At 36.3% G+C, this 12,835-nt stretch overlaps 2 protein-coding genes across 2 annotated transcripts; both read right to left on the bottom strand.

The window, feature by feature from the left end:
• Window positions 1–1,256: 1,256 nt before the first annotated feature.
• LOC126783806 (uncharacterized) lies at window positions 1,257–1,679 on the bottom strand. Its single transcript, XM_050509343.1, has one exon. It carries the CDS (start codon window positions 1,677–1,679, stop codon window positions 1,257–1,259), a length of 423 nt encoding a protein of 140 aa, XP_050365300.1.
• A 2,541-nt stretch (window positions 1,680–4,220) lies between these two features.
• Window positions 4,221–12,420, bottom strand: LOC126783673 (protein CHROMATIN REMODELING 25). The gene is made up of 20 exons (XM_050509183.1): window positions 12,197–12,420; window positions 11,576–11,953; window positions 11,186–11,272; window positions 10,823–11,063; window positions 10,601–10,726; window positions 10,361–10,504; window positions 9,874–9,969; window positions 9,644–9,694; window positions 8,989–9,063; window positions 8,789–8,875; window positions 8,377–8,468; window positions 8,155–8,287; window positions 7,226–7,345; window positions 7,016–7,129; window positions 6,837–6,920; window positions 6,648–6,725; window positions 6,511–6,566; window positions 5,815–5,989; window positions 5,620–5,718; window positions 4,221–4,779 (listed from the first exon to the last, which is right to left on the bottom strand). The coding sequence occupies exons 1-20, from the start codon at window positions 12,418–12,420 to the stop codon at window positions 4,417–4,419; spliced, it is 2,823 nt and encodes a 940-aa protein (XP_050365140.1). The 3' UTR covers window positions 4,221–4,416.
• Window positions 12,421–12,835: the final 415 nt, after the last annotated feature.

Raw genomic sequence — 12,835 nt, 5'->3', positions numbered from 1 at the left:
TATTAGTTTGGTTTTACATATAAAGTTGGAAGTTTTACCTGATAATGTTTTTATCTTTCCTAATTAAGGTTTCGGCATTCGAATATGAATATGAAGTTTTTACGTTATAAGAAAATGAAGTTTCTCATTGATTGGAGGTGCAACTTGTCTTGATTTTAAGTTTAGACATTTTTTTTTCCTCGTAAAAGTAACATTATTTTTTGAAATAAAAAAAAGTGTGATATCATGTTAAAATCGGGTTGACTCAATATATCGGATTTTGACCATGAAATTAACGTTGACCGATAACTTTAAAAGATACAGAGGATATCGTATTGTTTTCTTAATTTTACCGAGATATTGAGAGGTAGTGGGTACATGCTCTTTGTTGGTAGCTAATAGTCAGAAGTGCATGCAAGTACAACAACATTGATCTTTCTGCGATTGTCTCTGTCTTTTACTTGAGAATTATTATCGAAAAGGAAGAAGTGACAATTCGGTTTCAGTTTGATTTATGATTGGTTGTTTTCGCAAGTCTTGAAGAAACAGGAGCTCTCTGATTGCTCTTGCAAAGACTAGGGCTTTTGAATTTTCACGCTGTTGCAAAGCTCTCTGTTTCGATGGTTTTCATCTCCTGGTTAGAATTACTTCAATCACAAATGCACAATTCTAAGATTTTGCCAGTGGAGAAGAGAAATGAAAATTTCAATGCTTTATGATCAGGTTATCTCCCAGATTTTGCACTCTCGGATCAAAATCGACAAGGGAGTGAAACAAACCACCGTACAATAGATCAATGCGAAAAATGTACAAAAATCAAGTCACAAGAAAGTCTTCAACTGCAAACATTTGTACAAAACGGAACAGAAAAAAATTGATAATATCTTCATCATTCTCTGGGGATCGGGAGGAGTGCTTCTCAGGGACAGAAAAAAAAAAAAAAGAGAGAGGTGTTGCCTAGAATCAACTGGACGAAATAACTGAAAAGCTAAGCCACAGGCTCTAAACTAGCACTCATTTAACCAACCTATGCATACCTTCAAAGTTATCAGGAACTGAATGCTCCTTGAGTAAACACTTTTGAGTAGAGTAAGAGTTACTTATAATGCATCAGATCCCATCATTTCTGCAACTCAATCCTCCTTTTTCAAACAGAAATTCCTGCACATTAACCAGCTCTTAGATCTAATTGTGTTTCATGCATTAGCATAATGAACAATTAATATTGCAAAACAAAGGGTGATTCAAGACGAAAAGGATAAGAAAATTAATGTTACCTAGGTTTCCTTGCTAATAAGTATAGCCTCATGAACAAACACATGCCTCCTCTCTTCAACAATGCTTTCCAGACCCCCATGAGTACTCCTATCTGTTTTCTTAGGAACAATCTGAGACCTCTTGAGTCCCAATCGCTCCTTCCATCGGCTTAAACTCCTTGATGGCCTCGAAAACATGTCTCCATAATCATCATTAACCAGTAACTCATCTCTTAAAGTAGTCTTTCCTCCCTGGTTGGTACCATTGTCCTTCAAGGGCAACAATGTTCCCTGAAATATGACTTCATCGGCAGCTATCATACCAAAATTGTTCACAGAGAACTCGAAATCTGCTGAAACTGGCGCTTCTCTGTAGATGGCTTCATGCTTGGTGGCTTGTTGAGTGTCTGCAAAGTCATTGGAGAAGGAAATTCTAGGATCCATGGAGAGAGAGGAAGAAGCGAGGAAGATGTATTACTACAACTGCTGCTACTACCACACTAGTGCTGCAAAACAATGCCAATTGTTTCTAATTGTTAAACATGTTTAAGCATGCTCTGGGCATTGAAACCAAGGATTACTAAACCCTTATAAATTTGAGGATTTACTTGCAAGGTTAGAATCCACATGGAGATGTTTGCATTTATATTAGAAAGAGAGCTTGTTTTATGCGTATGTCTGGTAGACATCTCATGTTACTTACATTTGTCACCTTATAATAAAAAATAAAAACAAATGCTTGTAAAACCACTATGATATGATCATCATAATCTACAGCGAGTAACACCTAATAATTAGTATTTCTTGGGGTGGCCAATCTCTTATTTCACTTTGAGTGGATGACAAATGGAGTTGCAAAAGCTTTCCTTACCACATTAGTCAAATGTGACAGACGCTTTATAGGTTATTTTTTTCTTCTCTTTTGGAAGAAGGTTAAATCTTTGGTCTGTCCAAATTAGGGGCATCTGTGGGAGTCACATGACCTGATATGGGTTAGATCACAGCTTCAGATGATCCTTTCCAACAATGCCTTCACTGTTTAATCAGTTGTAGAAAAATAATGATAAAAGGGAAGAGAATCTAGACCACATTGCATCCACAATGCAGAGTGTTTCTGTATCCTAAGATAAATATCTCCCCACATTGATGTTGAAATAATGCACAAACTGAATTTCAGATACTGTGTATACAGCTAAAAGCAAATAGGTATGGATCGATGGTCATCTTCACACTCGTACTGTATCTTCAGTTTACTCGTATAAGATGTTTACTTTGATATATGAATGGAAATACTTTTGACTGATAAAACATTAGGATATTTTTGTTCTATGTAGTTGTTAGTTTAGTACCATGATCCTACATGTTGCTTCATTGTCGGAGTTTAATCCCTCATGATCAAAGTCAATTGTTAAATAAGTAAAACGATTTCATAACTGGTTGAAAATAGAATTTTTCTGAAAACAGAATTGAGATGTGTAAAGAGTAGTCAAAAATTGTGACTGGATGGCAATCGTGTTGATGTTTAATTAGGTGATGATTTTCAATCGCTATTCCACAACTTATTATAAATGATTCATATTGTTCTTATTTGATCAAAAAGATAAAAATGTGAAATCTTGTTGTACTGTTAATAGTACATCTGTACATGTTCTATGTTTCTGCGCAATCTTGTTGTACTGTTAATAGTTAAGCTCTAACTCTACGGTTTAAGGATCCCTGTTCCCTAATCCAATTTGGAATCTTGACTTCATACTAGCTCAACTTTCTACTCTCCATCCTACTTGATCTTAGCCTCAAGGACTTTCTTGTATTAGTTGCATATGATTTCTGGTTGTCGTTTGAGGTCCCCTAAGGTCCATTTCTGCTTTTATCTAGTTTGATTGTTAATCAAGATAGTATACTAATCAAGTCATTTTCAACTCTTACACATCCCACAAAACATGCACCAATCTAGGACTATTTTTACTCAAATCTTCACAAGAAGAATAAAGATTCTTATTCAGTCTCTTTAGAACTATTGACCTTCAAAGTAGTTGCACATGGCTTTACCTCTAATCTAGATTGAAATCTCCATTCCTAAGGCTAATGGGTCTTCGACATGTGGTTTATTCCCAAATGACAACTGTGGCATATTTAACAAGATACTTGAAGAAACTGCATTAGCCTCATGCTCTCATGGGTTTAGGGGGAAGAAGAACTTGGTCAAAGGGTATTGTCTCCACTTTGGTCTCCCATTTTGCTAGCATAACTTGTCTGTTTCACTCTAGTTTAAGAAATTTTCTCCTGTCTTATCTATCTAAGAACTAACATAGTTATATCAATCTTCAAGGCTCAATTCACAATGTCAGATCAGGGATATAAGCTCTTCTCTTCTAGGTGCTTTGAACGTTACCCAAAACCCTGCAAAATGTTATACTTCAAACTTGGTTCCTTTATCTAACATGCTTGTATAGAAGCACTAGAAAGTGGCTCCATCGCTATGCCAAAACTTATGCCATCGATGTCGACTAGTATAATATTCAGCCTCATTGTCATTTTTGTTTTTGTTTATGTTTCTGTGCAAGAAAATGAAAGGTTGCTTCACTAGCTTGGTTGCTTGGATTGCTTGATTGCCTGGATGTCAATGGTTAGTTGTTAAATTTTACCACAACTGAACTGCAATTAGACTTGGCAGAGGAATGATCTCTATAGTCGCTATACTCTTCAGTATTCAGTGACTGGAATTCCAAAACATCATAAATGAAGTGCAGAACATGACCAAGAGCATTTTAACTTTCAAACGAAAAGATCACAGGATATTTTACAGTATGCTCTTTCCCCTAGAGAAAACTTGCGTCAGAGTTCTAGCCCTATGAAACAAGGGATAGAAATCTGCAACTGCACATTGTCTACCAATCTTCCCAAGCGATACAACTTAAAGCCGACTGTCTTGAATGTCATCTCCAATTTCCTATCATAATATGGTGTATTCTATAAGCATTGGTTTTAGTGTTGTTTTCTACAAGCCTTTAGAAAACTATACGGTAACTTCAGTGTATCCTTCTGAATCTAGGGGGCCATCATAATATGATTCCATCTAGTTTTGTTTGTAAATGTCTAAATGATGTGAGACGCCTTAAGTTGTTGATCTATAGAAAACCAATCACATATTAACAATTAACAATGTTAAGAACTGTTAGTCTTACTGAAAATCATCATCATGTTCAATAGTATCAGGAGAAGATCTCTTCTGAGGCAATCGATTCCCAAGAGAAAGTTTAGGCTTCAATGCAACTGAACCCTTCAAAGAAGTTATCCCTGACTTCACTGTGGGGTTTTGCGAGGGCCTGAAAGGGCCGGATAATGTGCTTCTGGTAGTATTTGCACTTGAAGAAAGAGATTCAAGTGGTTTTCTTTGCCAAGACATTAGCATGGATTTCTGATTCAGATTTTGCTTTGATTTGAAACGATTCTCTTTTCCTTCTTCTTCCTGCATCTTTGGGCTTGCTTTTGATTCAATAGGCACAAGCTTCCCATCCACTTGGTTTGTAAAAACAAAAGTGACCTGAAACAACATTTACTTTTATCTTGCATTTTCCAAAGGACAGTACGATTTATATATCGTCACTTGCACAAATGGACAATGGTCATGAACTCATAACACTGTTTTCTTTTTCACAAAATATTTCTCATTTGTACAAGAATGTCAAATGCAGTAAACTGGATTAGAAGCAAAATACAAATTGAGATGATAATTTTACTCATGAAATATTTAATAACAGTAAAATGGAGAAGAAAACACCCTGAGGCCTAAGGTTGAGAAAAAAAAAGGGTGTTAGACTTGCCACAACAAACAAGGAAATTTGTATTGTTAAACTAAGGTGCTGCCTTAATCCCTAAATTATATATCATAACCTTTTAAAATGTCCGTATAAGACTTTCTTATACTAAACATGGAAGAGTGCTTGAGAATTTTTTTTAAAAGCCTAAAACATTTCTTTAACAAAGGCAATAGATGGTAAGTTTGATGGGCAAAGCTAACTTTAGTGTCGAATATGCTTCAAGGAGTTTATCACATTACCTCCTAAACTAAGTTGGCGTTCATACCTGGAAAAGAACAAACGGAAAACAATTGGGAACACATAGTTCAAAACTTAGCAAGGTGTTGGAAGGTGATGTGATGTTGACTTGAGATTCAGAATCACAGTCTTATAGATGATTTCCGTAACTTATTGTCTTTGCAACAGAAAAAGATGATCTATGTAGGATAGATAGTAACATATCAAAACTACTTTTTTTAGTTTCATAGTAAATTTAATAGCAATACTTCAAAACTTGTCAGCAGTGGTAAACCTCATCGCCCTATTTAAATATTAAGGAAACATGAAAATTACGAATAATATACCTCATCGCCAGCCGAAGCTTGGAGAATAGCATCGGGTACTGAAGTGGAGAAGAAATGATGCCCCCAGTTACTTAAATCTTCCTCGAGAGGTGTCCCGATCTGGGAAAAAAGTTGGTAAAAAATTCTGTTCAGTTACTAAATGAAATAATAGAAAATATAGTTTCTTATGATAACTACGATATAGATGTTCCGAACCTGCTTCTCTGAGCTCTTTAACTTCTGTAAGCATCCAGTGATTTCTGCAAATCCGCCTATATCAGACTCACCGCTCTCATGAGTTGATTGGTTTATATCTCCCTCTGTAATACTCTGAGGTGTATCATGATATGTTTGACAGCGGATGCAATTCATCTTCTCATGCACATCAGACCTAAAAAAATTTATAACAATTTATAACAGGATGAATTACAGCGGCATGAAAACCACATTAGACATTCAGTTTGACCAGCATTTCCACACACACACACACACACAAAAGAACACTCAAAAGGGTAAAGACAAATGCAAGGCTTCTTTTCTAGACAAAAAATGAATTGTCTAGTATTATATCACCTATGGTGGAACAGGTTATAATGCTGACCAAATGCTTACATGCACGACCTAAATTTACTAATTTTTCCCTGCTGTACTAAATGAAGTTTGGGAACTCCCATCAAAACGAAGTATACCATTATCAACTGTAAATGTAAACTGAAAGCTATCACTAATCTATATTTGCAAAAACATACGTGATGAAGAATATATGCTATTAGTTAACCAATTGACGTACAAAACCCAGTTACAAATATTCAAACTGCGTTTCCATTAAGTACTTTTTTTTATAGCAGATATATACATGATGATATTGGAGTAAAGCTCAAGACCAGCAAAACAATTTCAAGATAGAGTTACCTCACATTCTCATGAAATGTGAACAGATCACGTAGGTCCTCAATTGAAAGATTCCCCTGAAACCAAAGTACTATGGTATAACATGCATTTAAAGGAAATACACAATCACCAAAAAGGAAACAGCTAGAAATTCAGACCTGTGCCATCGGGCTTTTGGCCTGTTCCTTCTGAATAACTTTCTGAAGCCCTTCTTTTGACATCTGACGCTGGTAAACCTGTAGATGATGATGAATTACCAGAATTAAAAGCCACAAAAGAATATTTGTGTGATCATACAAATGCAGAAGGAAACAAATGATTATAACTCAAGACTGCCACAACGAAACCTTTTCTTCAATTGTTCCTGTACTCAAAAATCTATAAATGTATACTCTCTTCTTTTGCCCATCCCTCCAAACTCTAGCAGCAGCCTTTACATGAAACAAAGAAAGAAAACAAACAGTAAGTAAAATCGTGGAGAGCTGTACATTTCATGATCTCTTCTCAGCTTAACTCAAGCAATTACTTGTTTATCATTGGCTGGATTCCAATCAGGATCAAATAACACCAGTCGATTTCCACCTATCAAATTGAGACCACAGCCTCCAGCCTTACTGCTTAAGAGGAACGCAAATTCATCCTACAAATATTTCGGTGACGATTATTTAAGCTCAAATCCAAAGATAAATTATATAAATGAAATTCAAAGAATCTGATGACATTAGAAAGTATATACCTTCGATTGGTCATTAAATTGGTTCACTAACTTCTGTCTTTTACTGATAGATGTTGATCCGTCAAGCCTCAAATATGGGTATCTTCTTTCTCGACACAATTGAGCAAAGAGGTCCAGTGTCTGATACATGACATTAACATACAAAAGACAAGTTAATTAAAGCCTAGTTACTTCCACAGAGAACTTGTGGTAATGAATGTTGATGACCACATGTAGAATTCAGCTATCAGAATATTTCCTTTTGTAAAGTGATAACTTATTTTTCACAGAGTAAACACAAGTGCAGCATCACTTAACAAGCAACAAAACCAGAGGTGTAATTATAACATCAACATTTGTTAATAAAGTAACTAACACCAAATCACACATTAGGATTGACAAATGACTAAAAAGCAGCAGTTACCAGCAGAGAACTCCAGATGAAAACAATCAAAACATACAATTTCAGGTATTGTGTTTACTCTTCTAAGAGCACTAAACCCAATAAACACTTTATCGAATCACAATGGGTTAAAAAGGGGAAGAGATTGGCCATATGCCAAATGATTAAAGTTATCAGTACACCTGAAATAACAAAGGATCCAATTTCTAAAGGTACTTTTACCAACCACAAGACATTTTTCAATGAAAGAAAGAAAAAAATCAGCGATTTATCTCAGGATTAGCAGAACTGAGATATTAGGGTGTATTGTCTAAATGAAAAGAAAAGAAAGGAAATTTAGGCGGTCTTCTAATTAAATGTATCTCACCGTAGTTTAACAAGAAAAGAACTCGTCCTAACAGATGGCATTGATGATCTATATTTGACAAAATACAAACTGCCTCCAGACCAGAAAGAACAAGAGGCTAGCTGAGAAGAATTATGACATATGCCCAGTTACACACACACACTTTCACATTATGTTTGTAGAATCAAGGCGCAACATTACCTGTGTATAGTTTGAGACAAGAACAATTCGGTCATACGTCTTCTTTCGTAACTGGGCAAGTAACCTAGCTAAAACATGCATCTTTCCTGAAAGTTCAACCCAAGTGCCATCTCCACCAGTCCATGATCCAGATCTAACAGCATTAAATGAATCATAATCAATAATAAAAATATGTTGAATATTGGATTCTCACATTGGGGGCAGAAAGACCACAATAGATACCTTCCGGAGAACATCTGTGGAGGAAAAAAGCGAATACAGTCCTCAAAGCCTGAAGTTCCCGGACTTCCACTTTTTATAGTATCATAGATGAGCTACAAGAGGAACACCTTTCATGAGGATGAAAGCAACCTAAAAATTAACTTCAAGTACAAAAAAACTATCATGATATAAGAGGTAAGTAAATAGTCCAATCTAATGACTACAATCTGGGAATTTGTAAATAAAAATTCCATGAAAGTCTATTCTTCTGTGATTCCTTATTAGTGAAGACAATGAAATAATGTCGGGGGGAAAAAAAGAAAAGGGTATTGGAAATTAATACCAAGAGTATCAAGTTTCCCCGAATAGATCAAAACTACCCCAATCAAAAAATGTCCATGCATGTGTCAGAATGTCTCCATATATGACATACCTTTGGATGATTGCATAGCTTCTTTAAAGCAGTTATATAAGCTAATATTTTTGTTTGCTTTGTGTCTTCTGAGATTGCTCGTTTAACCTGTCGTTGAGAGAAACATATAAACCATTCACTATCAGACAGTCGGTTAATTTGACTCCAAATGTTCAGAACCTATGAGAAACTAATTGAGAGACCAAGAAATTAGAACACACATTTTTGGAATGTATAAAATGGTTATAAAGGTCTAATTGGAGAGGAGTTAACTTGCAACAGACAACTTCAATTATCTGCAAGAGGCGAACAAACCACAGAATGTTAGAAGTAACGAAGTTTGAAACCAATGTGAATATAAGTCATCGGGTGTGGACAAATTTATGACCTCTCTTAAGTTGACACTAGAGAAGAGTATATCGACCTGGAGATCCATACTATTATAAACCTTGTTAGTTCCATCGTACTGATGAAAGTAAGGTTTATCGTTTTAGGCATGATAACACAAATAGTAGAAAGAGTAACCAACTTTTAGATCTACTGCTTCCCGCACCCTGTCATAAGTTCCTGTAATTATACTCGAAAAAGGGGCCAACTATAAATCAGCATGGAAACATTGGGAAGGTGATGAGACTTGGAACTCAGATGGCACACAGTTTGTACATCAAACGTCAGGTGATGGATCATTAATAATGTCATGCACCAACATAAGTAGTGAATGTGATAAAATGACATATAGTTCTCAGAACCTAGAGGATACGTATATATCATTGCACTTTGTACATAAGACTTCATTTGATGGCCAATAACTATGTTCAGACACACATACAATATATCTATAGTATAAATAAATGTACTCCAAGATAAAAGCCATACCTTTGGGGGCAAATGATTTGAAAGCAGTGCATTAGTCCTCCGCAGTATAAACTGCAAAAGTATATTGAATCATGATCATGATGCTATTAGTACATTTTAATGAATCACTACTCCTACACTTGATGTACGATGGTGGTACAACTCTTTTTAGAAAATTGAAGGCATACAAAGCTGAAGATATCTGGTAGGCGATCTCCTTTAAGAGCTAAAAATTTAAGAAATTAGATTACCTGATTGACTTTTGCACTTAATTCTGAAGAGCGCTCAAGACCTAGCTTCCTCTCTTCTTCACACGCATTAGGTTCTCTTCCACAAATAATAGGCGCCTTCAATGAGTAGGTATGTAAGGACTTATATGCAGGAATTATACATGTAACTGGTGGGAAAAGTAGAAAAATGTTTTGTATAACAATTTTATTTAGTTTCGATCAAAATGTAGAAAAGTAATACAGCTTTAATATTTGACATATCACATATTACAATCATCAAAAAGAGATAATCCTCAAATACTGACAATTCCAATGACATCATTAATAATTTATGTGTGTGTATGTGTGCACAAAACAATATTGCTGGAAATAACTTTTTGTCTAGGCCAAAAGAAAGTGAGGAGAAAGTGAGAAAGAAAAAGAAAATAATTACAAAGGAAACAATAAACATGATATGAAAATATGCTTAAAGACCACAATGGGTATATCGTAAATGCACTCAGCTCACCTCATAGTACCGACGGAAGTGTGCAGCATCACCTAAGATTCCTGGATTAGTGAAGTTAACCATGGCAAAGAACTCTTCTAGATCATTCTGCATTGGAGTTCCTGACAACAAAATCCTCCGCTTGCATGAAAGAGCGGCCAACGACTGACATAACATTCATGTATAGTTAAAGGGGAAGAATGAACAAAAATAGTAAAAATAGTGAAACAGACAGATATCAATAAAATTGGGGCATCATACTTTATTTGTCATCGTTTGATCATTCTTTAGCCTGTGAGCCTCATCACATATAAGAAGGTCACACGATTCACTGTGGCTAAATTTTGTGCAATGCATTCGGAATGTCTCATAAGAAACAATTAGGACCTGAAGTGGATAGATTGTACGTTCAGCGTATAAAGATAAATGTCAGACTAGTCGTACAATTCTTACCTTTATTAAAGAAAATAAAACAATTCTTACCTGCAAACGGTTGCGAGTACTTGTGAACTGATCAATTCCAGAAACAACATCATCTCTGGTACTTTCACAAAGTGCAATGAGGTGAACTCTGTCACCGACCCACTTCTTTATCTCAGCCTCCCAATTGCTCACAAGACTGGTGGGAGTGACTATAATGGCCTTTTTAACCATTGGTTTCCCATCAAACCCTTGGTGAAGAAGGGTATAAAGTAATGTGATTGACTGCAATGTCTTTCCCAAACTGCAAAAGTAACAAGTTTAAGAACAAACCTCAGGACATCATGCTTAGACCAGACATAAATACATAAAGACACCATTGCTGATATAAATCACAGAGAGAGAGAGAGAGAGAGAGAGAAGTACCCCATATCATCTGCAAGTATACATCCATGTATATTTGCAGCACCATTTAAGCCCGCAACACAATCAAACATGAACTGAACGCCTTCTCTGCATCAAAACTATATCTCATCAACTTAAAGCAACCACAACGAAATAGAAGTATGTGGTCAATCAAAATTTTTCAAAAGTTTATAGACCCTATTAAAATTAAGCAGCATAAATGAAACTTTAGCATTGGAAACATCAAATTGATAGAAATATGGAGAATATTGATGTACAGTTTGACAAAAGTTAAGTTATACTTGTAGCAATATAACGATGTTGTCATGTGCATCCTTATAAACTAGAAAAAAAAATATAACATTTAAGAGAAAAATAAAATGATAATCAGCTCTAGAATCAAGATAAAACCTTTGATGTGGTCGAAGGAAGCGAACAAGCAGCGGATCCACCACTATCTGCACCATGTTAACATCCCCATCCTCCAATTCTTCAGGTTGCCACAACACCAAAGGCTCAATTCCTGGCGGCAGTGCCACACTCTCCTCCACTACATCTTTCTCAGCGTCACCAGGAAGCCTCTCAATAGCCGGAACAAACGGCGCACTCGGTGAACCTCCCCAGGGAACAAACCTTCTGCGTGCCGAGAGCCGCCTGGCCAGCTGGTCATTTCCATCATCATAGCCTTTGGAGCACGGCGGCTTAAAAGGCTTCCTACACACTATTGCTCCTTCACTCACCGAGAGCACTCGCGGCAGCAGCGGCTGTCTCTGAACCACAAGGTTGCCGCTGAGATAACATCAAACAAGTACAAAATTGAAACCTTAAAATTGAATCCACATAGCTCAATTCAAGCAAAAATCAATTCTTCGAAACTATACACCATCTGAACCCTATCTTCTTAGCTCTTAATGTTCTTCCAATTTCAACTATTTAACGCAGAAACTAAACCCTAGGCGCGAGCAATGAAAAATTGCGGAGCTAAATTCATCGAAGGAAATGAAATCAAGACTGGAGATCAAGAGGTGATACCTGAGGAGAGCATCGACGTTCTTCGATTTGCGGTCTTGAACGGACGGCGGAGGAGGGCGGGCCTTGGGTCTGCGACGGTTGACGGATACGGCGTCGTTTTGGAGGCGAGCTTCGTTTTGTTCTTGTTCTTCTCCGAGATCGAGATCGGAGTCGTCTGGGTCGGCGGAGTAGTCGTCGGTGGAGGTGGAATCGGAGAGTGAGATGATTTCTTCTTGGTCTTCCATCTTTTCACTGAAACGAGGGTTTGGTTTGCTCTAATTTAAGTGCACTTTCAATTTTGTTGGAATTTTGGCGGTAAAATGAGGGAGTGAGCGGCCACCTACACAAAATATCTCCCTTTTCAAATACTCACATACATTTTCAATTTTTCACAATGAAAATGTCATATACGTCTCTCTCGTAACAATTTCAGGAGGAGGAGAAAAAAAAACATGAACATTTTTTGACATGTTCATAGTTAAAGTGGGTTAGGAAATTAGGATGTGTGAATTGTTATTTAAGTGTGAAAATTTTTAATTTTTTCTTTTTCATTCTAGGACACGATGATAAAGTGGCTATGTCCAAATGCTTATTTTTAGCTGAATCTTTAAATTAAAACAAAAAAGAAGTAAGTTATCTTCTTGTTGGTTACAAACCATC

This window comes from Argentina anserina, chromosome 2, assembly GCF_933775445.1.
Source record: "Argentina anserina chromosome 2, drPotAnse1.1, whole genome shotgun sequence".
Classification (NCBI taxonomy): Eukaryota; Viridiplantae; Streptophyta; class Magnoliopsida; order Rosales; family Rosaceae; genus Argentina; species Argentina anserina.
This window is presented reverse-complemented; position numbering and strand designations above follow the sequence as displayed.

Excerpts from the sequence above, each read along its gene's own strand:
- LOC126783673 (XM_050509183.1), bottom strand. The coding sequence starts at position 12,420 with ATGGAAGACCAAGAAGAAATCATCTCACTCTCCGATTCCACCTCCACC. Across the intron at positions 11,954-12,196 it reads AACGTCGATGCTCTCCTCAG|CGGCAACCTTGTGGTTCAGA; the intron begins GTATCACCTCTT and ends ATGTTATCTCAG. Across the intron at positions 9,970-10,360 it reads ACTTCCGTCGGTACTATGAG|GCGCCTATTATTTGTGGAAG; the intron begins GTGAGCTGAGTG and ends TACTCATTGAAG.
- LOC126783806 (XM_050509343.1), bottom strand. The coding sequence starts at position 1,679 with ATGGATCCTAGAATTTCCTTCTCCAATGACTTTGCAGACACTCAACAA.